This window comes from Cardiocondyla obscurior, linkage group LG13 (assembly GCF_019399895.1).
Source record: "Cardiocondyla obscurior isolate alpha-2009 linkage group LG13, Cobs3.1, whole genome shotgun sequence".
Taxonomy (NCBI): Eukaryota; Metazoa; Arthropoda; class Insecta; order Hymenoptera; family Formicidae; genus Cardiocondyla; species Cardiocondyla obscurior.
In genome coordinates, this window is record NC_091876.1 from 750,398 (window position 1) to 775,771 (window position 25,374).

General features: G+C 39.2%; 3 protein-coding genes across 5 annotated transcripts; 1 reads left to right on the forward strand and 2 right to left on the reverse strand.

Annotated features, from left to right (window-relative positions):
- Window positions 1–1,622: 1,622 nt before the first annotated feature.
- Tnks (tankyrase) lies at window positions 1,623–9,169 on the reverse strand. 2 transcript variants are annotated; one of them, XM_070665004.1, is made up of 12 exons: window positions 8,811–9,169; window positions 8,159–8,361; window positions 7,729–8,021; window positions 7,380–7,633; window positions 6,969–7,302; window positions 6,730–6,860; window positions 6,412–6,640; window positions 5,946–6,331; window positions 5,349–5,780; window positions 4,741–5,273; window positions 4,302–4,654; window positions 1,623–4,148 (listed from the first exon to the last, which is right to left on the reverse strand). In XM_070665004.1, the coding sequence occupies exons 1-12, from the start codon at window positions 9,028–9,030 to the stop codon at window positions 3,908–3,910; spliced, it is 3,609 nt and encodes a 1,202-aa protein (XP_070521105.1). In that variant the 5' UTR covers window positions 9,031–9,169; the 3' UTR covers window positions 1,623–3,907. The 2 variants fall into 2 exon arrangements, with proteins under 2 accessions (XP_070521105.1, XP_070521104.1); XM_070665003.1 differs by having other exon boundaries at window positions 7,729–8,054.
- A 77-nt stretch (window positions 9,170–9,246) lies between these two features.
- On the forward strand, window positions 9,247–23,445 carry LOC139107431 (uncharacterized). Its single transcript, XM_070665020.1, has 4 exons — window positions 9,247–9,932; window positions 10,054–10,208; window positions 22,404–22,973; window positions 23,055–23,445. The coding sequence occupies exons 1-4, from the start codon at window positions 9,690–9,692 to the stop codon at window positions 23,245–23,247; spliced, it is 1,161 nt and encodes a 386-aa protein (XP_070521121.1). The 5' UTR covers window positions 9,247–9,689; the 3' UTR covers window positions 23,248–23,445.
- Window positions 10,272–20,423, reverse strand: LOC139107429 (carbohydrate sulfotransferase 11). Of its 2 annotated transcripts, XM_070665019.1 has the most exons (7): window positions 20,202–20,423; window positions 16,065–16,237; window positions 12,597–12,850; window positions 12,094–12,334; window positions 11,728–11,907; window positions 11,395–11,552; window positions 10,272–11,296 (listed from the first exon to the last, which is right to left on the reverse strand). In XM_070665019.1, the coding sequence occupies exons 1-7, from the start codon at window positions 20,212–20,214 to the stop codon at window positions 11,209–11,211; spliced, it is 1,107 nt and encodes a 368-aa protein (XP_070521120.1). In that variant the 5' UTR covers window positions 20,215–20,423; the 3' UTR covers window positions 10,272–11,208. The 2 variants fall into 2 exon arrangements, with proteins under 2 accessions (XP_070521120.1, XP_070521119.1); XM_070665018.1 differs by lacking the exon at window positions 20,202–20,423 and having other exon boundaries at window positions 16,065–19,008.
- Window positions 23,446–25,374: the final 1,929 nt, after the last annotated feature.

Consider the following 25,374-nt stretch of genomic DNA (forward strand, 5'->3'; position numbering starts at 1 on the left):
CACTTTTAATGTAAAGGAAAAGAACCGACGGGTGTCACGCGACCCGGCAGCTTCGCCCCTTCCGACGGCGCCGTGTCAGACGTGGTGCACGTGCTCGTCGGTGCTACTTGGCGCCGAAGTTGACCTCACACGTGTAACACTGGCGCCAGAGCGAGCTCCGGCTCGCGCTCGAAGGAGTTCCCTCGCGAGCTTCCGCGGAATTTACCGCGGTAGAGAGATAGATATATATATATAATCGCGCATCGCATAAATAATATTACGCAGCTGGGTCCAAGGCGGTATTCATGCGTCGCGATAAAACAGGTGTCGTTGACGCACCTAATCAAGCTGGTCACGATGACTAGCGCGAACCGTATATTTTTAGCGCCAACCGTCGGGACGATTATATCAGCGATGCGACGGCATTATCTCGTCCCGTTCTGCGCGTTGGAATTTTGTAGCCGATAATTAACTGCGCCGTGATCTCGTCCCGCGGGCGAGCGATACCTCGATCATCTCGGTTCATCTTCACCGTCGCGACAGTACTCCTCCGATCGAAGACGCATATTAGCGATAATGAATAAACAAACCGCGAGAAATAATATATTACAATCTCCAACGAGGAGTTTTTTCTTCGCTCTCCCTCCCCGCTTTTTTCCCTGCCCCTAAGACGTGAGATAAATAAGTAAAAAAAAAATTAAAAAAAAAAAAAGAAAGATATCGCGGTAGAAGATTACTTGAAGTGACACTTTCGTTCGCATTGGTCCGAAATGCGTCGATTTATCGGACGATGCCTGGTGCGAGGTACACGTGAGACCCGAGTCACGTTAACAGAGAATTTCCCATTCTAACGGCTACACGCAATTTTTCCGTGACGTCGCAGGCAGAAGATCGCGCAAACGAGAACCGCGACGGTCGGCATTGGTCGCCGGGTGCCAATTTTTTTGCAAACGACCGTTCAACACATACGACAACGTATCGCGGCATCGAGCCGGACTTGTTTTTCCTCCGCGCGATATCCTCGGTATCGCTGAAAAACGCGCGATACCCTTTTACAGCTTAAACCTTGGCGTTGGCATTAAGTATCGCGCGGAAAAATCGCGGAAAAGTCAGTTATCCGGGGAGACAACTATAATTGAAATAGGAGGGGTGTGGAAAAAATTTAAAAAAAAAAAAAAAATTAAAAAAAAAAAAAAAGATAGAAAAAAGGAAAAATATTCACAGTTGTTGCACGCCTTAAGCACGTGTCGCGATCGGATATTCGTATGCAAATTGTCGCTGACGTGACGCGATCAGACGTGTTACGTGGCTCGCGCTGCATCGATTAGATATTATAATGGCACATATTCATTAACAACAAAGTGTATTTTGTGACCGGCTGATCTGTCTCACTCCTCTTTCGTCAGCTTCATTTTTATAACGGCCTAGCATCGGGAAGATGAACTTTATGCGACGTTGAAACGCTTCGTTCCGTTCTCGTCTAGCTGCAAGAAATCTTTCTATGTACAAGATTCGACTGATAATACTAATAAGCCAAGTCTATTTGACGTGGAAAGCGATAAGCGCGGGGGCGGTGTCTTGTAATTTTTATCCGGACGTGTCGCACACGTGCGTCTCGATAATTTATCTGCTACGTAACCAAGTATAACACAATCGGATTTGTTATTACACCAACGTATGTCGACGGTACAATGTTTTACGTACATTCTCATAGCGTCGTGTACAAGTTGTGAAATCGAGAAATTTCCACGAATGATGTAACATAATGTAAACGACGGGTCAGAAAGAACAGGCATCCAAATCACGAAGCGTAATCGCCAATGCTACGAGTAAAAAATAAAAAAAGAAAGAAAGAAAGAAAGCGTGAAACAACTAACGGTAGACATACACCGAGACATACGTGCGTAGACACAATCTCGAGATTAAATTGTTTACAGAATAGCTTTTATGAATCGCATGTTGCAATGCGACGTAACACGGCTGTAACACGCGCATTAGAGTCACTTGAGCCTTAATGAGATACAATAGAAGATTACACACCGCTGGTCTGCTCTCATATGTTCGGTAAGGTTTTTTTTTTTTTACAGTTGACGAAAACGAAGACATCGACGTAAAATGCGCTTTCGCGTCGGAAAAAAAATGTGTTCGTCGCATAGACAAATTATAAAATGATACAAAAAAAATTATTAATATTAACAATTAAAGAAAGTCATTGATCGTTTTTAATAAGTCTCTCGTTCTCTTACAATTAGAACACAGTGGTAATATGTACGTAGTATTACCCTCGACTATTCTGCATACCTGCCTTACATGAAAATATTATAATCAGTATTTAAAGCAGATATAACAGTGTGGAGAAGTCATTGGCTGTTAGTCTGTGTCTGGTGCAGTCACAGACAATCGCACTTGGCTTAAAGTGAATACCCTATAAAAACACAGAAAGATCACCATCACCGAGAATAAGTATTACGACTATAGCAATTGTGGTTGCAAATGGTGTTTTTCGTTTTCCATTATCTACACACATTCGTATTATTCTTATATATACGCTTGCACAGTTTCTTTATCACTATAACGAAATAATTTTTTTAATTTCGCGAATGAGAATGTTATAGACGGCATTTTTCTCGTGAGATCAGAAAATGTCTTTGATATTTCCGTTCAAATTCATTGAACAAAAAAAAAACAAGTTATCCTTTGAACGGTGTTACATATCTCCAAGTCCAATTAACTCAACTATATTAATGTATTCATTTATAAATAGTTCAATGATAATTTGCATAATGATTTGTAGCTACGTGTCACTGGGCCGAGTATTTCTTTTAACTACGACTCGTAGCATCCTCCGATATCATTTTCCAAAAAACAGATCAACGTTAATAAAATAACTATTATCTCATCTTGGTAAAAAAAGGACTATGTAGCATTTGAAAGCTATCGAATTATAGGAACCCCATTGATTACGTTTACGAACTATAAAGGATCAGATAATTAAATTATTTACATTATAATACTTATACTAAAGTTATAAGTATTCATATCGCAGTAAAGTCCGAAATGGAAAAGATCTTATTGTAATTGCATAACTGAACAACAAATTTCATACAAATTACGCTTTAAAAAGTAATATACGTATGTATAATGTATTTTACAAGTGTGTTTCTCTAAGTTGGATTTAAACTTGCCAAAATTAAATTTATAATACAATAATTGCATGTTACCATTTCGTATTAAAAAAAAAAAAAAAAAAAAAACTCGATTGTACACATAAATATATATTTCATCACATTGCAGACTTTACCTATAATGTACATATCAATTATATATTCGTGAGACGAGTAAATTACATTTTTTCGATGCTTTTGAATACTTTCAAGATCAAAATTTACTTTTACTTTTTTTTTTGTTTTAAATTGAAACATGTATTCATATAAATTAATATTTTTATACGTATACAAAAAAAAAGTGTATACGAATATATTATAATTTCTTTTAATAATGACTAATCCTAGGAACACGTTCTAGTCGATATATCAAATTTGATATTAGAGATGCACATTGTCTATTAGTATCAATATATACATTACGATTAACATACATCCCTTTCTATCGTTTGATGATCGGATTGATCTCGAATAGTATCGTGTTTAAATGCTAGAAATAAGCTATTACAATGGTCATCTTTTTTTTAAGATTGGATATTAGTTTGGAATAAAATATTCTGCATATTTCGATCACACACGTACACACATACACACTGTTACGCTTTCAAATCCTATTTTAGTCAGTTAAAAATGGAAGAACTGATGTTAGACGAATCAAGTTCGAAAAAATTTGAGTTTTATGTCCGCGACAATGCGCTGCATGCTCTTGGCCTTTGACAGCAGCACAGGCTGCGCAATCGCGCCGCGGGACCTGGCTCTTCTGATCACCGTTCCTCAACGCCTTCGTTACCGCCGCTTTCTTGTTGAGGTCTTGCGATTTGGTACGTGATAAGATATTCTGGATACGCTTGTTCACCTCTGTAGACAACGTATTCGGGAAACACCAAACCACCTTGCGATGGTCTCCCCATAACGCTATGGTGACCGGGAGGGGCATGTGCCATTTTCATTGCCGAAAATTGTAAAAAAGACTTGCCAAGCGTTACTCTACAGAGCAGTAAATGTCTAAAAAAATTAAAAAATAGTAAAATTTAAAACGTATTAATAAATTTAAATGTATGTTAATGGTGAAAGCTGTTGCTGCTGACACTTTTAATCGTTTAGAAACTTGTCGTGAAAGTTTCTGCTTATTATAAACATTTATTTTTTTGTACTTACCTGTGACAGATGTAACAGCTTCTGTCTTTATGTGCGGGACATCCGGTACCTCCGCATATACCGTAGACATATTGATTGCTCTTGCTGCTATGCTCTGCAAAATATATGCCAGCACCGAACATTCCGCCGATATATGCGTGTCGCTCATCAAAACCTTTTTGAACAATAGCATTAATAAATGGGCTGCCGTGGAATAACATTCTCTCGTTCGCTTGTGAAACTGTTGAACTAGGCGTCCCCCTAGGTACACCGGTACTAGGAGATGCGGGAGCGGCAGCTCCGACTTCTTCGGCTACTTCTTGTCTTCTATGAGCATAACGTTCCCATAATTTGCGATTCTGAACCTTTTGTATCTGCATAAAATATTGCAATTAACAAAACTGTCTGAAAACCGAAAGGGATAGTTTTATATATTGTATTCGATAAATTAAATACGTACTCTAACTATGTTATATCGAGAAAAAATACCACCAGAGTGACCGTTATCTCTATGTTGCCTGATAGTACTTTGCATTTCTTCTTCAACAGCCAAAAATTCTTTGTCTTCTGCTAATAAGTCCACTAATAGTGTCCCAGGATTTATAGAAGGTTGCCAAAGGGAACCTGCTGCTGTGTTAAGCAGTTTGTCCATACCTTTAATTAATTTATGCCTATAACCGTAAGCCGATACTCCAACTTGTTTTAAATCCTCGTGACCCATTTCCGCCAAAATATCTAAAGTAATTTGCTCCCGTTCAAACAGTTCGAGTAAATGTTCTAAACCAAGACTTTGCAGGAAACCAGCGACGGTCGTGATAGTACTGTTGTGTTCTTTACAAATATCTTTGGATTCTTTTTCGGAGCATGGCTCGCTCGGCGGTAGTGGACTCAGACATGACGTCGGGCGAGCCAATGGCACACATAAAGTCATGGCTGCGCCAGATGGCATAATGACCGTTTCTTGAGTAAGAGGCGGTGGCGGTGTAACAGGAACTAAAAAAATAGTAATAAAAATAATAGAAATAATAAAATAAGAAAAGCATATATATATAATACAATTCTACGTACCAGATACGATACTAGGTGGTCTACTGTTAATAGAATTACTACCAGTATTGTTCACTATATTGCCCGACGGTACCGATGGAACGATTTGCTGAGAAGCCATTGCGTCTTGCAATAAACATCTTACATCGTCCGCGCTAGCTAAATCCACTGGAGTCTGCCCTTCTTGATTTTTTAGAAAAGGGTCGGCACCATGAGCAAGTAAAAGAGCACATAGTTGTGTTCGACCTTTTTGCGCAGCTTCGTGCAAGGGTGTGAATCCCCATTTATCAGTAGCGTTTACCACAGTATTGTATTTAATGAGCAAAGCTGCAATGTCTAGATGACCATAACTCGATGCGTTATGTAGAGGAATAAGTCCGCCTTTATCTTGCGCGTTCACATCGGCTCCACGTTCAAGCAAGAATTCGGCCACTTCTAGATTATTATATCCCGCTGTTAAAAAAAATAATTTATGTATAAATTTAGTACTTCTATATAAATTAATGTTGCTAAGCTGTGACAAAACAAAAAAAAATTAAAAAAAGACCAAACAAAAATTATTTAAACATACAAAAAATAGACTATTAACGTTTAAGTATTAAAAAGCGATATAATTACCGGCTAAATGCAACGGCGTACTATTGCGTCCTTGGGCATCTCGGCAGTTAATGTTGTCTTGTGTAACCAATCTTTGAACTCGAGCTAAATTACCCTTCTTCGCAGCGTCCAGAAGAGCGCTATTTCCACGTAAAAGATCCGCTACATCTTGATCGCCGTCTCTTACCAAATCTAATGGTGTCGCACCGTCCCTGTTCTTTTTAGTAGCATCTGCTCCGTGTCTCAATAGTAATCGAACTATTTCGTATTTGCCTTTCGCGGCAGCTTCGTGAAGAGGGGTAAATTTCCACAAGTCGGCAACATTCACAGATGCCCCGTGTTTTACCAATAATTCCGTAACCTCATAGTGACCGTAAGAACAAGCGTTATGAAGAGGAACCAAGCCACTAAATTAACATTAAAATAGCATGCAATATTATTATAAGTATTTTAAATAATGTTTAAAAATGAATATTGAATTAATTACCCTTTGTCTTTGGCATGCACGTCTGCGCCATGTGCTAATAAATACTCTACAACTGGCACTCTATTAAAACCCGCTGCAAAATGCAGCGGAGTAGAGTGTCTTCCGTCCAAATCCCGGCAATTCACAGCATGTGGGTTAGCTTGTAAGATCCTTTCTACCGCGGCAAGATCACCCGATTTGCTCGCTTCTAAAAGTTGCGCTTCCACATCGTCGGTTCCATTTGGTGGATCTGTGTAGTTAGATGTAAAGTTAAGTACGAATTTAAATATGAAGGCAAAAACATTCTTTCGAAACAAACTATGAAATTAAATAACTCACCCAGCAATATCTTCAATACATTCTCAGCAGAAATTTGTGCCGCGGTGTATCCTTGAAGGGACACTATCGAAGGATCGATATTATACGACAAGAGTATTCTGCAAGCTTGTACATTATCCTCTCTAGCACACCTAGTAAGAAAATAATTAATTGACGTGTTACAAACAAATAATCTTAAAACTGAATCACTCATTTCTTGTGACAAAATTGAAACAAGTGATTTTCCAGAACAAAAATACCTGTGTAGCGCGGTTTGTCCTAAACCGTCTAACGCATTGACTTTCGCATTATGACGTAGTAATATATCCATCGCATCGTAATGCGAATGATCGGTCGCCACGTGAAGCGGTGTAAGGAAATCTTTATTTTTTTCATTCATGGCAGCGTTCTTTCGAATCAAGGCCTCGATAACTTGTTTTCGCTTCGGATATGGTGATGCTACTGCGCAATGCATCGGTGTATCACCGGTATATGGATGTTTGAAATTAACAATTTCTTGAGACAGATACTTTTTTAACTTGGTAAGATCTGCTTGCCTGCAAGCGTCCAATAGACAGTGACCCTTATATTCGTCTGTAAATCACGTAATAAGCATTAATAATACGTGTATTTATTAATCGATAAAAAATACTAAGTATAATAAAACGTACATGCTAGTCTTTCCTGTAATTCAAGAGTCGGTGCCACGTCAATAGCGCTTTTACTATGGCAGTTTAATTGCGTTGGGTCTGCGCCTTCGCTCAGCAGTAAAGAACAAACCTCTGCTCTTGATTTACTCGCGGCTTCGTGTAACGGAGTGAATGTCCAGAGATCACTAGCGTTAACGGCGGCTCCGTGCTTCAAAAGTGCTTCGGTTACTTCAAAATGGCCATACGAACAAGCGTTATGGAGCGGTACAAGACCTCTGCAATTAATAATATATTAGAGTTTTAATGAATCTTAATTAGATTTAGATATATTACTTTTCATTAATCTATAAATAAAAAAAAAAATACGAACCCTTTATCCTTGGCGTGCACATCTGCACCATTTTGAAGAAGAATCTGTACAACTCTAGATCTATTATATCCAGCCGCCAAATGTAGAGGCGTAGACCTTCTGCCGTCACTGGCGTGACAATTGACATTAAGAGGATTTAATAGCTGTAATAATCGTTCCTCATTTCCCGATCTAGCTGCTTCTAAGAGTTCATCTTTTCTATATTCTCCCGTTAGTACTGGTTTTGTAGAGACATCTGCTACTTCTAATGCAGTCTTTCCTTCTGTATTCCTAATGTTTACATCTGCTCCGTGCTGTAGCAGAGTAATACATACGTCTATTTTACCCTGTCGAGTACAAATGAAGATGAAAAAGTTAGATGCCATTTCCATCTTCGGCTCTATAGCGTCAATAAAAAAAGCCGTGTAAGTAAAAGTTGTAAAATAAGCACCTTGATTGCTGCTTCGTGCAAAGGTGTAAAATTCCAATTATCTCTCGTATTCGGACTTGCTCCCGCCTCTAAAAGTAATCTTACGACATCACAATGCCCGAAAGAGCATGCATTATGTAGTGGATGCAGACCACCGTCGTCGCGTGCTTGAATTGATGCGCCGGCAGACAAAAGAAACTCTACGACATCTTTTCTACCGTATCCTAAAAAAATGTATAATATTACATAAGTAACATTTAATATATTTATAATTAAAAAATATGTAATATAACAATAGAGTTTAGAGTTAAAACAATTTTTCAATGGTTACATATTTACGATATAAATACTGAAAAAAAAATCTAACAAAATTATTTTTGTAAGTTTAAAAAAATTCAACTCGTTTATTCAAGAGTTAATTCTGTACATTCTGAAAATGAGTAATAATCATGATAATAATGTCGAGGGAGTTGTCGCGAACTAATCGCTGGTCGGACAGTCTGACTCAACGATCAGCTGAACGTGTTCAGATAGCTCATTAACCTCCCTCGGACTGCGGGGTCTGCCACGTGTTTATAAGGATCTCGCGAGATCCTAAAAAGCTACAAACGGTAATTCGGGCTTGGAGAAAAACGAGGGCGATTAGGAACGCGTTCGGTTGCTTCTGACTCACCAGCTGCGAAGTGCAGAGGGGTGGACTTGCGTCCGGCAGTGTCACGGGCGTTGACCGTCTTCGGGGTGACCAGCGCCTTCACCTTGGCGAGATCGCCGGTCTTGCAGGCCTCGAAGAGTTCGCGAAGAGGATCTCCTCCGCCACCCCCGCTACCGCCGCCACCGCCTGAACCTGGCAGCGAATCTGCCGCATTCGACAGCGTCGATCTGCGTCCTGCCATCGCTTCACACCGCCATTTTCACGCTGCCGTGCCGTCCGACGACAGGCCCCGCGACGCAGTTGCGACGGACGAGCGAGCGCATCTCACCAGTGAACGTCTCGTCTTGTACGTACGCGATGCACGCCACCACGGGAACGGGCGGACGAGCGAAAGGATAGATAGGCGGACGGAAGGAAAGACGAGGGGACGAGCGGGTGGGCGAACGGGTGGGTTGCTAGGGAAGCAGTTGGGCCCGCGAGCAGCGACGTTCTGCGTTATCGCGACGTAACCTATGCGAGACGAGGCGCTCATCCAAGACAAGGACTCGCGGCCCGTAAGCAACTTCGCGCAATTGTCAGGTGAGGCGAACGTGGTAATCGGAGAACGCTATTACCGACGCAGTTTAGGTGGCGTTTGTCGTTCACTTGTTTCAGTTGGCGGCCCTACGCCGAACCGTTTAGTCCGTTTGAAATTTTTCAATCGTCAAGTCCGCTAGATCGTTCGCGTTTGTCAAACGATACTTCGCGTTTAATAGACTGCTAGAAAGTCTATAAACTTAGCTCGTCGCTTCCGAGACTCTTGTCATCGCGTTTTTCGGACTTGAGAACGACCCCGGGCCGAAGGGAGATCGCCGCGGTATTCGCGAAACGGTGACAAGACGCAGGTCGACGGCAGAGGTAATGGAATCCGACGACGAAGACATATTCGCCATCAGCGACGAGGAGATGCCGTCGCCGGTGCGAGTCGCGCCGATTAATCCCGTCGAGGATCACTTACTCAAGCACCTCGTTGACGTGCAGAATAAGATCGACGTCGCGGCGAACGAGATCGTCGAGACGAAGGAGACTATTACGCGTGTCTTGCATGCCTTAGAAAGGCAGACGTTGTACGGTGAAGACGCGATCTCAGATTCGGACAGCGAGGTAATTATACGATTTGTATGCACGGCGTTAATTAATCTGATACCCTGAGTTGGGGTAAACCGGTTAAATATTTTAGAAAGTTTATTGGGAAATGTCTTAATCGTGATATGTAACGTATTAGCTGTACACTCTTGATGGAACACCTATAATTAAGAAATCGAAGCAGAGCGAGACTAAAAGCAGCCCGGACAAAGTTCTGGAGGTCGTTTCTCACTGGCAATGCGCTCTTCAGGATAAATGGATCATTGGAGTAGAACTGAACAATAAGTCCTGCTGGTGAGTCGCTTGTCAATTACAATTCTGCTTAATTTCTGATAAGCCAATAAGAGATAAAACAAATTTCTACAATTATGATATCATACAAATAATCTTTATTCAACAATATGTGTTATTTTGCGAGCATAGAAATTTTTTAACACCAGATACTTTAGCGTTGTTCAATTTCAATAATCGGTTCTGCAATCATGCAGGCAAATATTTTAGACTCTGCATCTCATTTGGACATCCACAATTTTTTTTACAATTTTTTTAAACTTAATTCTATGGAAACATTGCATCTTAAAGTGTGATGTTATGTGACAAAGTTACCTTAATACCTTAATTTCCCATCATATTTCCTTGAGGCAGTTCTATTACCATTTTTATAGTGATACTACTTACGCTTACAAAGATTATTGTGCAGTCGCCGGGGACAACTCGGTGGCGCAATTAAATATTCTTATTCGTTTATGCAAAACTGAGACTATTGCAATTATATTTTTTTTCTCTTTTTTAATTTCGCGTATCATGCATTGAAATTTTGTCGATCTATCTAAATTTCGTTTAAGTCAATCTTATTGCATTTCTATTTTAAAGACTTTAACTTTTATTAATATTGGAATTTAATAAATATTAAAGCCTTTAAATAGAAATGCAATGAGATCGACTTAAACGCACCGTACGTTTATATTTGTAAGACGCTTGCTTCGTTACGCATCGTCAATTTTTCTCGCGTTCTATTTCCTTTTGTTATATATTTTAATATAACAATTTGATAAACTTTAACATATGCACTATCAAAGTGTTTAATTATGACAATGCAGTTAATATATAAATTACAAAATCAGGATATATCCCTTCACTTTTGAAATCTTATGTAAGAAATGCATTCGTCACTATATACATATATATTTCCTATTCCTCCAAATTCATTATTTTTAAGCGCTATCTACGATTTCGTTGTGTCGTCTCGTTCCATGTGTCTCGCGCGTCTTTAATATAGATTAAATGCCATGATTCACTTTTTACACGTCAGTGTAGTGATCTCGTCTTTACCAAATGCTAAATACTCCTCCGGTGAATAATCGAACAGCACGAAGTCATATCTGTGAAAGATAATATAATTTTACATGTTGAACAACGTCACTAATTATTCAATTATCGCGTGCGTAATTGATATCATAATTATTAAGACAAAAAATACCTAAACATCTCGTAGAGCTCTTCGATCTGTGTTTTAGATAATTGCGTAAAATAATTCTTTATAACATCTTTCGTTTGAACGCCTTTGGTAGGATTTTTCCACTCAGGTTTGATGATGTGTCCGACAGAAGCTTGCTTTATAAGATAGTCTTGGTCGTCCTTAAACAAGAAAGAGATAGATTTGAAGTAATTCTTTTTATTTCGTGAAATATATTTTGTTGTTTTGCCAGTAGAGATTTTCTTTGCCAGTAGATCTTTTCACAAATGCAATTGAAAATTACTCGTTTGTTGGCGATAGAATCAAGGAAACAGATAATTAATTAAGTTCACTTACATGCAGCGTCTCGAATTTAGCTATTACGTCGAATCGCACTTGGCAGGGTGTGCAGAAGTTCACAACTGGTGTCCAATGCATGTCGAGATCGTTTCCTGCTCTCCATTGGCATAGTAGCCATCGCACGAATTCCTCGAAGAGGGGATATCTCGGCCCTTGTCTCGTATTCGTCTTTGAATCCTGTATTATATAAAATATTCACTTCTGATGTTTCAGTATTTTTTTTCATTTTTGTTATATTGTGATCTGTATTATTATAATTCTATTTTAATATTTTCGTTAAATAAGTTTTGGTTGCAAAGGAATTAGGAATAATTTGTCGAGTTGATTATCTATCATGTATCATAAAGATTATCGAAACGTTACCCTTGCTCTATAGTGCCAAACAATGTGTGCACCCAGGTTGCTGTGAAACGTGTGCGGTAGACTATGTTCCAGTTTGTCTCGATAGGCGCTGAGTAATCTTTCGAAAGGATGACGCACTATCAAAAAACTGATGCTGTCGTTTAGGTATTTAGCTAGCTCCTCCGCGCTGTGCCTAGGATACCTTTGCCTAGCCAGCGATACCGGCACGGCTTTAGATGCCTTCAGAAATTGCGGACTGTATCTGCAAAATTACCATATTAAAAATTATGACACGAAAAATTACAATAAACTTATATAATTAGATTAGCGATTTAATGAATTTGCGGTAGTAAAAAGGAAAAGTATCGTCTGCGTGTAAGCAGAGTATAATTAAAACAATCATCTTTTTACAATGTAGCAGCTTGCAATTTCTCGCGGACAATTGCACGGCACTTAATTTCCGTTGTGCTTGTTTTCGCCGTTTCCGCGAGGAAATTCAGTTACGCAAACGATAGGATACTTACCCCGCGAGTAAATTAAAGTTATACATCCACGACGTGGATGCTGCTTTGAAAACGTTGCACCATATAAGGTGATACTCTCTATTTACAAGAAACTCCCAGGCATTCGGCCTGTGAAGCGAGTCGTTGCCAGGACGATCGAGACCCTCCTCGGCGCATTTTTCTGCCAGAAATTTTCGCCTGGCTACCAAACGTTGTTCAGTTTGCGCTGTCGTGATCTGCTCAAGCATTTTCTCCTCCGGCGTCAGGTTCGCGTCCTGCCGAAACGTAAAAGTCTTCAGTATTAAAACGAGACTAATGCAGAATGACGTAAATCGATACCCTACATTACGCAATGATATTCTACGGTTATCGTTCGACGACGTCGCGTTTATTAAAAATTCTTAAAAATTACAAAGCACTGAGAAACGCCACCGCTCTCATTGAATATTAAGTTGGCCTTAATTAATATGCAATATTAGGCGCGGTTAGCACAGCCGAGAGACTACCCCAAGCGAATTATAAAATAAGTCAATATTACTGAATTATAAATTGGACACTGACATAAAAGTCACGACGTATGTATATCATACGAGACAAGGAATGTATCGAATATTACTTGCTCGATTATTTATCGTAATCTTAATAATATCTTTGCCAACTGAAGTGAGAAACAGGCGCACGTTTTTATGGCAATTTAATAATTATTTTATTTCGTTAGTTATTCTCTTAATGATCGTTTACGACAAATAGCTTTATTTGTGCGTACGTCTGATTATTGCATTATGCGCTTAATATAAATTAAAAAAAAAAAGAAACAGACAAAAAGATTGCATATAATGGTGAGGCCCGTTGAACGGAATTATGAATGAATGTGATCCCTTCGCATTACAGACCTAACAGTACTCGATTATAATATACGTAATTACGAGATAATGGACCAGCGGGTAATTATGAGGTAATGAGAGATAGCTGCAGCAATAATTTCGCAATTAGAGTCGTGCGTGTGCAAAAAAAAAAAAAATTAGTAAGCTGGTTCATCGATTCAGTTCGAAGAGTCCAAGTGCGCGGATTGCAGCGCAATATTTCTGTCAAGACCGTGACACGTATATTGACCTTCTTCGCGGCTCGTGAGGTTAATTCAATTTCCCAATTTCTGCAATTAGAATTTAAACACGTGCCTTACCGAGTATAACACCGTATTCCACCAAATACGGTCTGGAATTTAGAGTACATTTGCATTTAAATTGGAGATTATATCACAAGCAAATTTTTTTTTTTTTTTATTTTTATATCGTTTTTAATAAAACATTTTTTTTTTTTAGTATCTTAAAAAAAATTTTTAGTACGGGTTTTTTGATACTTAAGTATAGGTAATTAATAGATACCAATATAAAATGCCACTCGTGCGTAAATGACATACGTTTTGAAGCGATAAATATAAAGTCTGCACGTGTATGCGGAACGAGTTGCGAGAGGCAATTTTGTATACCTACCGTACATATGTCGAGAGATACATTTCGTGTCGCGAATAAGACGATACCTTTTTACGGTTCCATGAATCATCTGTATTTTTGGGAAATTGGCTTCCGGAGGTGTTCGAGATCCTACGATTAACGTCATCCTTGTCGATGTTTTATTTCGTGACACCCATTCGCGTACATGAAGACACGAATATAGTCGTTAGGCGCGGTGTATATCTTTTGATAATCCAATAATCACGGAATGAAGGGTCTTGCGTCAGCCCCCTCGGGATTGTAAGTAATTTAGATCGGCACGAACTGATTGTGCGACCGTGCCGAAAGTCCGCAGGGAGTTACCCGGGTGAATCTCGATTCGTAAAAACTGATTTTCTTTCCCTCCCTCCCTCCCCCCGCGGTTTCGAATCATCGCGACGCGAGAAAAGTCGGCATCGATATCGCATTGTGGTGCGGCAGGCTGGCAAAACCGAATGCAGAACTACCGGCTTCCGCTTATTGATTTCGATGTGGAACGCGCCTTGTGCGGCGACGAATGTGGGCCACGAAGGGTGGTGGCGCATCGCGCACGTTTATGCACTGGCGCATCGTGTATGCACGTGCCACCTTTCTGCAAGGCGTTAGGGTGCGCACCGCGCCGTTATTTTCCTACTGTATTTCTCCATTATTTACGTTAAGTAGTTTACCGTGTCTGACGATCAAATGGATTCCGGTTAGACAACTTTCCTGCAATTAGATACCCCACTTGTCACAAGTGAAGTGCTGTTATACGAGAAATAGAGCGACGTTGCGGATACTTGAATCCTCTTAACAAACACGCTTCCTTTATTTCGGTATCATGTAGCATAACTGCGCTCTCTGTCGCCGTTATTACTTCTTCTTTTTTTTTTTTTTTTTTCCGTTGTCTATAATTACTTTTGGCGGTTATTACATTTCTACTCGGCGCATTAAAGTGTTATGAATAATTAATGCCTTTTAAATAAAAACGTCTCTCTTGTTTAGGCGAAGCTGAGATTAAAACTGTATTTTCGTTTTTAATTACTTGGCGCCCTATCTCCGGTACCGTTTTATTCTCGAGATACTTTTATCTCGAGTTCGAGTTTGTGCTTTTTGATCGCGATGCGTTTTTTATTTGTATTACTCTACAAGAATAATTTTTCGGTCTCTTAGCCTTCACCTTGCGCATTGTAAAATTTATTCGAAATTGAAGAGCTTATTATAGCGAAATAGTTGAAATCGATAACATATTCTTATTGAAACGCGCGCGTGTATCGATGCAGTCGTCTGACGAACGTCGAAAGATATCGGGGAATAATTTTAAATATTTATTTCTTCGCGATAACTGTTAACGATTAGAAGTAACTTCGGCTACCTTTTCGGATACTTAAATGGGCCATATCACGCGGGCACTGATCCACGTACCGCATTGCGCCTGGAAATGTGCCAATCTATGGTCGTTGTGCTTTACGTAAGGCAAACGTTTTCGGTCTCCTAGGAATCAGGGAAGCCGGTATAGAATTCTGTGCTCCTTCAAAGTTAACTCTCTTTTTTCTTTTTTTTTTTTTTTTCTACGTGCAAACCTCCGTTATATCGGGAATGTATAACATGTCTTCTTGAAATAACACATTAATGGTTTGGTTGAAAAAGATAAATGTTTGGTTGAGCGATAGCTTGAACATACGTATAACCCAACGCGATGTTATCCGAAGAGTAAAAAATTCCGAAATTAAATAATTACACAATATTAAGTATTAATCGGCGCGCTTGTTCGAAATTTTTGTTCGCGATATTAAAAACGGGACCAAATTCGATTACGCTTGGCTGGGAGTCTCTGGGCGCATTGTGCTCTTGAAACTTAGGATACTAATGAAGCACGTTATGATTACATTGGAAAGAACACGTTAGTTTTCGAGCTCCATAAATTCCATTTGTATTATCCGAAACAATGTAGCGCATAAAATGTTTAAGGCAGTAAAACCGGCGGGATATAAAACTTAGGCGCGAGATAACTCACCTCGAGCGAATTCCCGTGCTGTAGGGTGTTGGTTCCATCCTGACCTGACAGTACCAGGATGATAAGCGCCAGGACACTGGCGGCAAAAATAGCACGGCGAATTCCTGCGAAGACGCGACGACGCGGGGTCATCTTCTCCCGGAGAACGTGCTTCCGTCTGTACTCATATCGGACTGAAATGTAGAATACGTTCCAAGCGTTTACCACGTGTCCCATAAGTAACGAATCGCTGTAATTAATTGCCGGAGCCGCGCGAATCTCTCGCTGTTGCGTTAATTGCATTGTACGTCGATCGCTCGCGACACCGATACTTCGAATCTCGTTAACGAGAACGCTCGAGATTGGGTGATAAACGAGCTGTTCCGTGAATGCGGCCGTGAATGCGGCCGTGAACGCGTTAGGATATTGCAGTTCAGGTATTATGCTTCGATCAGAAATTATTTAGCGTTCAACGTCCCGTAATTTGTAGCCTTCGTGCCCGATAATGGATTGTCCCCTCTTTTTAACAGGGCAACCGTTTTAAGCCCGGTAGGGTAAATAATTTTTATTTCGCGACGAGGTAAAGGCGATGAAGCTTTATGGTCCCGTGTATTTTTTTTTTTTTTCGTAAACGCCGTGTACACGCCGTTCCGTTTTGACAAGAAACTGCGATGATGACAAATATACTATCATATCCTAACTCCGACACGATCGATTCAACAGCTCAATCAATTACAATCTTCTTTCACAATTTAACCAATTTTTCGTCACACTGACGTGTCTCGACGCTCACGTAAAAACTAAAGCAAACTTACCACGAGTGGACACTTACTTTGCGCAATTTCAGTCAGGAACCTATTTTATGTTTGCCTTTGATAAAAAAGAAATATATAATTAAAAAAAAAAAATACTTTTTTTAACGTTACGGTATTCCGAATAATTCACATGCAGATAGAGACGTCGTGCCGAGATACGCGTAGAACCGCGAAAGCACTCAAGCCGATTCAGACGATATAATAATTAGATCATTGACGAGAATTGTAGGAGGCATAAGTGCCGCCGTGTTCATTCGCGGAATGCTGCGGACGGCGTGAGAAGGAGGTGCGCCAGCCCGATAGAATGGGTAATCAGTTTCGCATTTCCCGGCACCGGCATGCTCTCGTCCGTGTATCGGGATCGCGAGTATTCGCGCGCCAAGCAGCCGTGGAGTCGCGGAAATGTGACCGCATCCACGCGATAAGCATTCGCGCGCTGCAGAAATTCTCACGGTCAGTATGTCAGTGGGAACGTAAGACGAGCGTTGACGATCTCGTATAGGTTCGACTTTCTCGCAGCTGGCATAATCGTACGTTTGTCTGGGTAGATTCGTCGAAATTCGTCGTTGCATTCCGTCCACCGTCGCTGCGAGGTATATCTATTGTATTGTGATACGTTAGAACGATCAGATTAGAAGGAAAATCGAGATGTTATATTTTACGCGCGATATAAGAATGTATCAAGGCTGACTATCTGATTATAAGCAATGAGGAAGAAAAAAGAAAAAAAAAAAAAAAGACCTGAAGTAATAAAGGAAAAGAAAAAAAAAAATTGACACTTATCGTCATAAACCACTTTGCAATTAAATGTAATTATCGCTGGCATTTTATAAAACAAAGTCTTTCGTTAGATGGGAGATGTGTAATTATCGAATAAAGCGAAGTGTAGGCCACATAAATCTCGCTTTTCGCGAAACAAGTTTCGCGCTGATGCATTGCTTGCGTTGCGCTTGACGGGTAAAAAGAGCCGGAAAGAAAAATTGCACAGTTGCGAAAAGGATTTAGTAGGGCGTATTTTTTCGGGAAAGTATCTCGGAAAAAGTACCGTACGATCGAATTCCATTAGGTTTTATAAAATAAGCGGGTTCAGCAACAGATTGTAGTATCGGTATTTGTCAACTCTACTAACTTTATTTATACTGGTTAGAGAATTATTGCTATAGTCATAATTCTATAATGCAGAAGTTGCAGATGATGTTTCTTTATCGGACAAATATTCGAAAGAATTGTTTTTTCGATAAACGATAGAAAAAAAAAAAAGAAAAAAAAAGGATAAATTTTTTATTTTTGATAGACAACGGAATCACATGTAAGTTATAAAGAGCACCAATTACTGATTAAAATCTCAGTGTAATTGCTTCCTACGGTACTTCCTATATTCATTTGATACACAATGAACTCGTTTGCTGCGTTAATTTTGCAATGTCATAACTGCAGATATCAGCCGGTCAGATTTTAAAGCAAAAATGACTTCTTTCCGTTTCATGACGTTCAGATAATCTTTTGTGCCATTCATCTACGGTCATATAATCTTTACGTAACTCCATTATTTACCGTAGACCCGACGCAATCGGTAAAATGTGCTTTTCCTGCCGAGTTGTCGTCGTGGAAAAATTTATTTCAGCCGATCAAACAATCGGATAAAAGCCTCCTGATCAAACATTAAATAGTAACATAGTTTAATAATATAATGGCGAGATGTTAAGTCATATGTCGCTCAGAACGATAGCTCTTTTGCGCAGTTTTAACACGAATTTAATGTAAACAGAACTTATCTTACTCGCGAATAGGCCAGCTTCGCGCGACGCAATGCGAAATATTGTAGGTACATACTGGCGTTAGGATTTCAGTATTAGATTACATAATCCTGGAGGGATTCTACATGCGTACGACTTTATGTTTTCCGTGAGATTCACGACGGAAGACACGTTCGTTCTCACGGTGAAACGATCTTGATCTTAGGGTGACTGGAATCGTTGATTCGTAATTCGCGATTATATTTGCACCGTTGGGTAAGAGATTTTTTTTTTGCCGACGTGACTATGGCAGATGTGAGTTTAAGTATTAACCTGTCACCTGATTGAAATTTTATCAATAAAAGATAATTTGTAAGATAAGCAACACGATAATGAAAACATGATAATTCGGAAAAAAAAAAAAAAAAATGGAGTTACGCTTAAAAAAAATTAGAATAAATTTGAATAAATCTCATTAAGCTCTAGGACGGCGAACGGATGTTATTAAAAATTATTGAACACGAGTCTTTGTTTAATTCAAGTGATTACGTTACGTATTTGCGAAATCAGATTGAGACGGCAATATTTGCCCGTAAAAGCGAGTCTGCTTGTAGGCGGTGGCTAAAGAGAATATCGTTAATTGTATTAATTACGAATGTTATGACTTTGTAAACACCTGGCAATAGGTCGAGTAACGAAGAACAGAAATACGATCGCGCTCATTTATAGAAATCGTCGGCGACTACTCTTGCAACTGTTCTTTTCCAAGGATCGGGTCATTGGAAGTAGCCTTGAAATATAATTGTCGGCCGCGAGTGTAATCTGCGCGAGACATATTAAAGAAATCAAACAGCAGATAAGATTTCGCTCCTTCTAAAGTCAATTAATTTTTGGTTTTAATTCAAATTGATCATTCGTGCCAATTAACGTCGACTCGATTAGTTCATTTCTTCCTTTACTACGGGCAGGTCTATCTTGCACAAAGAGATAGTCGGCATATCTAATTTGCAATTAATTGGCCCGTTTTATCGGTGCCTCTTCTCCCAATTTGATTTCCACCCTTTCGTAAGTGCCGAAAGTAAATCCGCTCAACTAGCTCGAGATATTTAACTTCCTTCCCAGTTTTGCTAACAAAATCCCAAGTGTGGTATAGTTTTTTTTTTTTTTTTTAAATATTTTTTAACGGCGCTGATAATGCGTAATTAAATGTAATTTCAAGTAATTATAACATATATTACCGATTACAAGTTTTTGTTTCACGAATATTGTTAAGTTTCAAGTTTATACGGAACAATTATACGAATCGGCACGATATATTTTTCACTTTGATGTAACATTATCGTTCACCGTGCACGCGATTAGACTTTAAGTTAGCGTATCTGCGTTCTCACAACGCTATCGGAAAAAGCAGCGACTTCCTGTACGACGGTGGCCGGTCGGTCGGTCGGTCGGTCGGTCAGTTTTTCTGATGGGAAAAGCAATCGCGGACGGTCGTGGTGTCACGGGTTCACGGGGTCAGCGGGGTGGCCTTTCTAATCCCGGGATTGCGACCGCGATGCGATCCGACGTCCAGGTCGATCGTCGGCGCGCGTGTCGACGAGGCATACCTTCTCCGGGCATATATCCGACGGCTGGATCACTGATGCATTTGTTGTCGCGCGCGAGAGTTTTTTTTTATATTTTTTTTTTTCCTCCCCCGGGTCGTTCGGCGCGAAGAATCGTCGAGCGTAGTCGCGCGCCGCAGGAGGCAAGAGCGCGTGTACGCGGTGTGTGGTGCCACGTGATGCGTGCCGCGTGTCGCCAAGAAGAGTACGATGCCGTACGATCACGGCGGCATCGTACAGATCACTGAGGTCGACCGGCCTGCTCCATGAGCACCCCGACGCCTCGCGCCTCCGACGCTGCCGCCCGACCCGTACTCGTCCCGTCCCACCAGGGCCGGGTGCGCTGCGTTGGGTGCTGATAGCTGCTACCGTCTCTCTTTCCACCAAAGCGACCGATCCAACAATAGTTGACCCATTGCTTTGCAAATTTCAAACACTTCATTTAGATACAGTTAGTCTTGTTTAAGGCTGACGTTTATTTAAAATTTTTTTCCTGTTTTCGCGTTGCATATAAATGAAATACCAATGCATCATATTAATAAAAGTATTAACGGAATTTATTTATATATTAATATGCGATATATATTATATATAATATGCATATATTTTAGTCTTTTTTTTTTTCGAGGTAGCTTAGGTGTGATTAAAGTATATATAAATTCTATTTGAGAAAATGTAGTAAAATTGTAAATGGCGGTAAAGGATGCATTTGAAAGTGAGCTAGACAGATATGAGACCAGAAATATTAATCTTGTGTCGGGGTATAAATATCCGAAGACAGACCTGCGGTTCGCCTCTTTTCGTTCATTGGTCGGTTTTTTCGCGGGTCGATTTGCCGCTGGACGTTTCTCGCGCAAACGCGCCGCGGATTGCAAGCCGCCCGCGAGCAAGCGAATGCTTTCTCGGTCAGAGATCGATCAATTGAAATTGAAACTTAATTACTAATGATAACTCGTCATCCGCGACGTACCCGACCGCATCGTGTAATCGCGAACTGTAGCCGCGGTTTCCAAATTGTAAGGAAAATCGAGAAAATATATTATTACAATGCCAGTAATGTGGGTGGGTGTAACGAGAGAGAGAAAGAAGGGAGCGCATAAAATATTGCATGCAATTTAGATTTTATAAAAAAAAGAGAGAAGGGAAGAAGGTAAATTTTGCATATTATATCAGCTTTTATCATAAAGTGCAATTTGCATAATAAAATTATTCTATCATCATTGTGATATCGCGTTACTATACATTTGCAGGAACATCGCGATTAATATCTTTATTCGCGAGTCGATTTGCATGGATAACGTCGATGTAAGCGTTAACATTCAAGGTCGATTCGCGTGTGCATATCCGCCAACTTTGCAATTGGATTTGCGTTAACTGTGAGATCAATTTTTTTTTTTTCTTTTATTTTAAACAACAAGCATTAATAAGTTTTTTTTTTGCACGTAACTAAAATATTATGATAAAATATCGTTGATTAGAAAAATATTAAAATTAAATTTAACAATAACTGTTAATTAAGATTTAGTTGAATCGTTTAGAAGTTGAGACGGCTTGCTTGCCTTTTATGTATAAATGGTACAGATATGTAACAGCACGTCTTCGATTATTCTCGTATCGATCTTTCAATCTACTCAGACAATAAATTTGTCAGTTTTAATATGACGCATTTTTCTACCATCTTTCCTTAGCGCGATCGTCGCGAATTGATATGGAAAGAAAATTAATTAAAATGCAAACCGTTTCAATTAACTTACATTGATCTGCGTCCGTATTATACCGATATACATGTATTACGTACGTAATACTAGAGGTTTTCATTAAATCATGCTGTTCGTGCAAGTATTCATCGTTCGCACGCAAGTCACGCGTTATCAATATGAAATGAGGCAAATATTTACGCGTATCTTACGTAGCGCATTAAGGAACTTTAATAGTTGAGTATTAACTGTTTTTTTTTTTTTTTTTTTTTTTTTTTTGTAGAAAGTGCAAAACACCAATCCTCTCCAAAAATAATCTCTCCCAACAAATCATGACATTACATTATTATACGATGCAGAAACATTAGTCTGTCGAGTCCATTCATAAATATGTAATTTAATTAATTTCGCAGAATGACAATCTTTGTTGGCTAAAGTTGGATTTTATTAAATAAGTTATTCTTTGTTAGTAGCGTGACACATACGGTTAAGCAAATTTTATTTTCAGCACGTTGCTGAACCCTAGGTATTATCCGTATGTATCGCCAACGAGAAGCGAGGAGATTTTCGGCGAGGCGACGTTTTGGAAATTAAAAGAGCAACGTTTCTTTTGCTCGGAGAAAATCAGCTCGATCCATCCTGGTGCCGTCGTAGCAACAATGGTTCTTGATCTACCGATGTTCGATCAGAAATCTGTCGTTGAATGCTGGGGTATAATCTCGTACGAAATCGATGAAATACAGTTTCAAATACCAGTGCCGACCATTCAGTTGTCCGTCGTCAAAACGATCGATAGCTCGTACGTAAAGTTCTTAGCCGAGAACGAGAAGGCCGCGATATTGGTTTTAAAGAGCACGTCCACCGTTGAAAAGATTGTTAAGATTCAATTCTCGGGTGACAGTCGAAACGATGAAGGCAATGCAAATTGCAGCGAACTCTTTTGCTTCTTGACCGATAAAATCTTTACGAGAGTTCGCGGTAACGTTTACTTAGGGCAAGAACACGGGTCTTTGATGTACTGTTTGATCGAGATACAAACGATTAAAGCCGATGAAGCAAATATCCGAATTTTCGCCAGGTAATTATTCGCTTAAGGGAACATAATTGGCGGTAGAAAATTAAAAGGCAGATTTATATCATCAACGATATACAATTGCAGGTCTGTCAGTCAGCTGAACATAATGCTGTGTCTTTTGCAAGACAAATTCCCGAATGTGCTGGTTGTGGAGGAGACTGATGATTGCGTTGAGGCCGCGATGGCTTTCATACGCGAGTTGGAGATGATTCGCGATAAGAAAAGCATCCGCGAGATACAAGAGGCGAAAGTGATAACAGACCTTCTTATTCCTTAAGTATTGTTTGCAAAAGATTTTTATATTAATATGTAATTTAATAAAATTAGTTTTAGTATAAAAATACATTAACAAAATAATTAATAATTAATGGAAAAATATATATCTTACGCCAAAAAAAAAAAAAAAAAACTCCTGTGACTAATTTTGTATCCGTTATTTTTATAAATATTTAATAAAAAAATATATTAAACCACATTTATTTTCGTGAGAGGATTCGCATTGGAAATTAAGAGGAAGGTAAATAATAATCCATGCAAAACTTTTGAAATAATTTATTTTGTTAAACTATATAAAGCACATATTCGTAACATATATACTGTAGTGAGAGTGGATAGTGAGTGATCGGAGTGACAGAGTGAGTGAGCGAGTCAATGAGTGAGTCAATATGGGTCAGTAAACTTCGCTGAGCACTTTCGATAAAAAATATCGTCGCTACGACCAGTGTGCATTTAACTTCATCAACGATACATACGATATAATTCTCTTTTCGATACATATGTATACAGTCGTTTCATTACAAGTATCACTTTGTATGCCTGACATGTCCCGGCCGCATATATGTATCTCGGCTGATTTACGCGTCGCAATAGTATATCTATACGTCTACGTATTAAGATACCTACAGTGTAAAATCGATAAACGCCTTCGCTGTTTATTAAGATGAATATAAAGGGGGCACAGCAGCGGCGAGATGTGACAGTTCTGATAAAATATACCGGCTGTCGCGCGCTCCGCGTTTCGTGAGCTCGTAATGAAATATCAAAGCGTGCCGTCCATCGATAGAAATTCAAGAGTTTATTCATTCGGCTTTTTATTCATTTATTAATCTTTATATCAATTTTTTTTTATTATTTTCTTTTTTTATTAGTATTCTCGATGCATCGATACAATATTTTAGTGAAGCAGTTAACGCCAATTCCGTCGACCAGACGCGATATTGATACATATGTTTGCATTCATTAATTAATCGAGACTGGGACGTTAGAATCTGCCGATCGATTAATGATCTGTTAATTTTTCTTTATACGTACACAGTTATTTATATTTTTTCCAAGTGTCTGTGATGACAATTTTTATTAATTAATTTTTTTTTTTTTTATTAACCCATCGTCAACAAGAACGACTCGCTCGCGTGTAGAGAAAAGCCTTGCCTGAGACGAGAGGTTGGTGTTATTACGTTACATCATCAGTCAAATTCATTTGTCACGACACTTGTTAAGAGCGAGTTAATTAGTTTTATTTGTGCCTGGAATCGAAAGCTTTTTTCCTTTGCGAACTTCACTGGCTTATTGCAACGCGCGACATCATTCTTTTTTACTCATCGCATTCTCTCTCTGTCTCTCTCTCTCTCGTTCGCTCTCTCGCTCTCTTTCTCTCTTTCAAGTATTGTCCGTTTGACTTATTTACATATTACATTGGGCTTCGACTGTACATGTGGATATATACCCATATGTATGATCAATGTACATAGGATTCAATTTCCATTCGTCCTTGTTTTTCGTGAGCAGTAATTTACAATAAACTAAGTTTGACGTTTTCATTCTCGTTTTCATTGTCATCGTCGCCGTCGCCGTCGCCGTCGTCGCTGTCCTTGTCTAGGTATCGCATTAATTTACTAATACATACGCAATATTCAACATTCTTGTATCCCAAGCTTTAAATCGTACGCAATCTCTTGTTTTATAAAGGTCGCGAGTACTTAATCGCTTGAACCGCAGTTCTTCTTATCTGGAGCGGCTATTGGCTTTTTTTTTTTTTTGGTTTTTGATAGGATCGTAAGACTAGTCGAGCTCTGCGATCTATAGACCATGGGTTCGTTTGTTACGATGTAATTTTTGTCAAACTGTTTGGTTCGATTTTATTATTTGCTACTATATGTATAAAGAATTGATTTAGTATGAAATAGACTTGGAATAGAAATACTCGAGATCAATAGAAAAAAAAAAGAAAAAAAGAGGAAACTAGGTAAATTGACATTTCAGTTCATATTAGTCATATTACGTATATTAATCATTTCGCTTTTATTATGCTACACAAAAAAAAAATATAAAAAAAATAAAACAGCTAGTAAAATAAAATCTTTTTTTACGCTTTTACGATTATTTGTAGAAAAATCTACGCGCA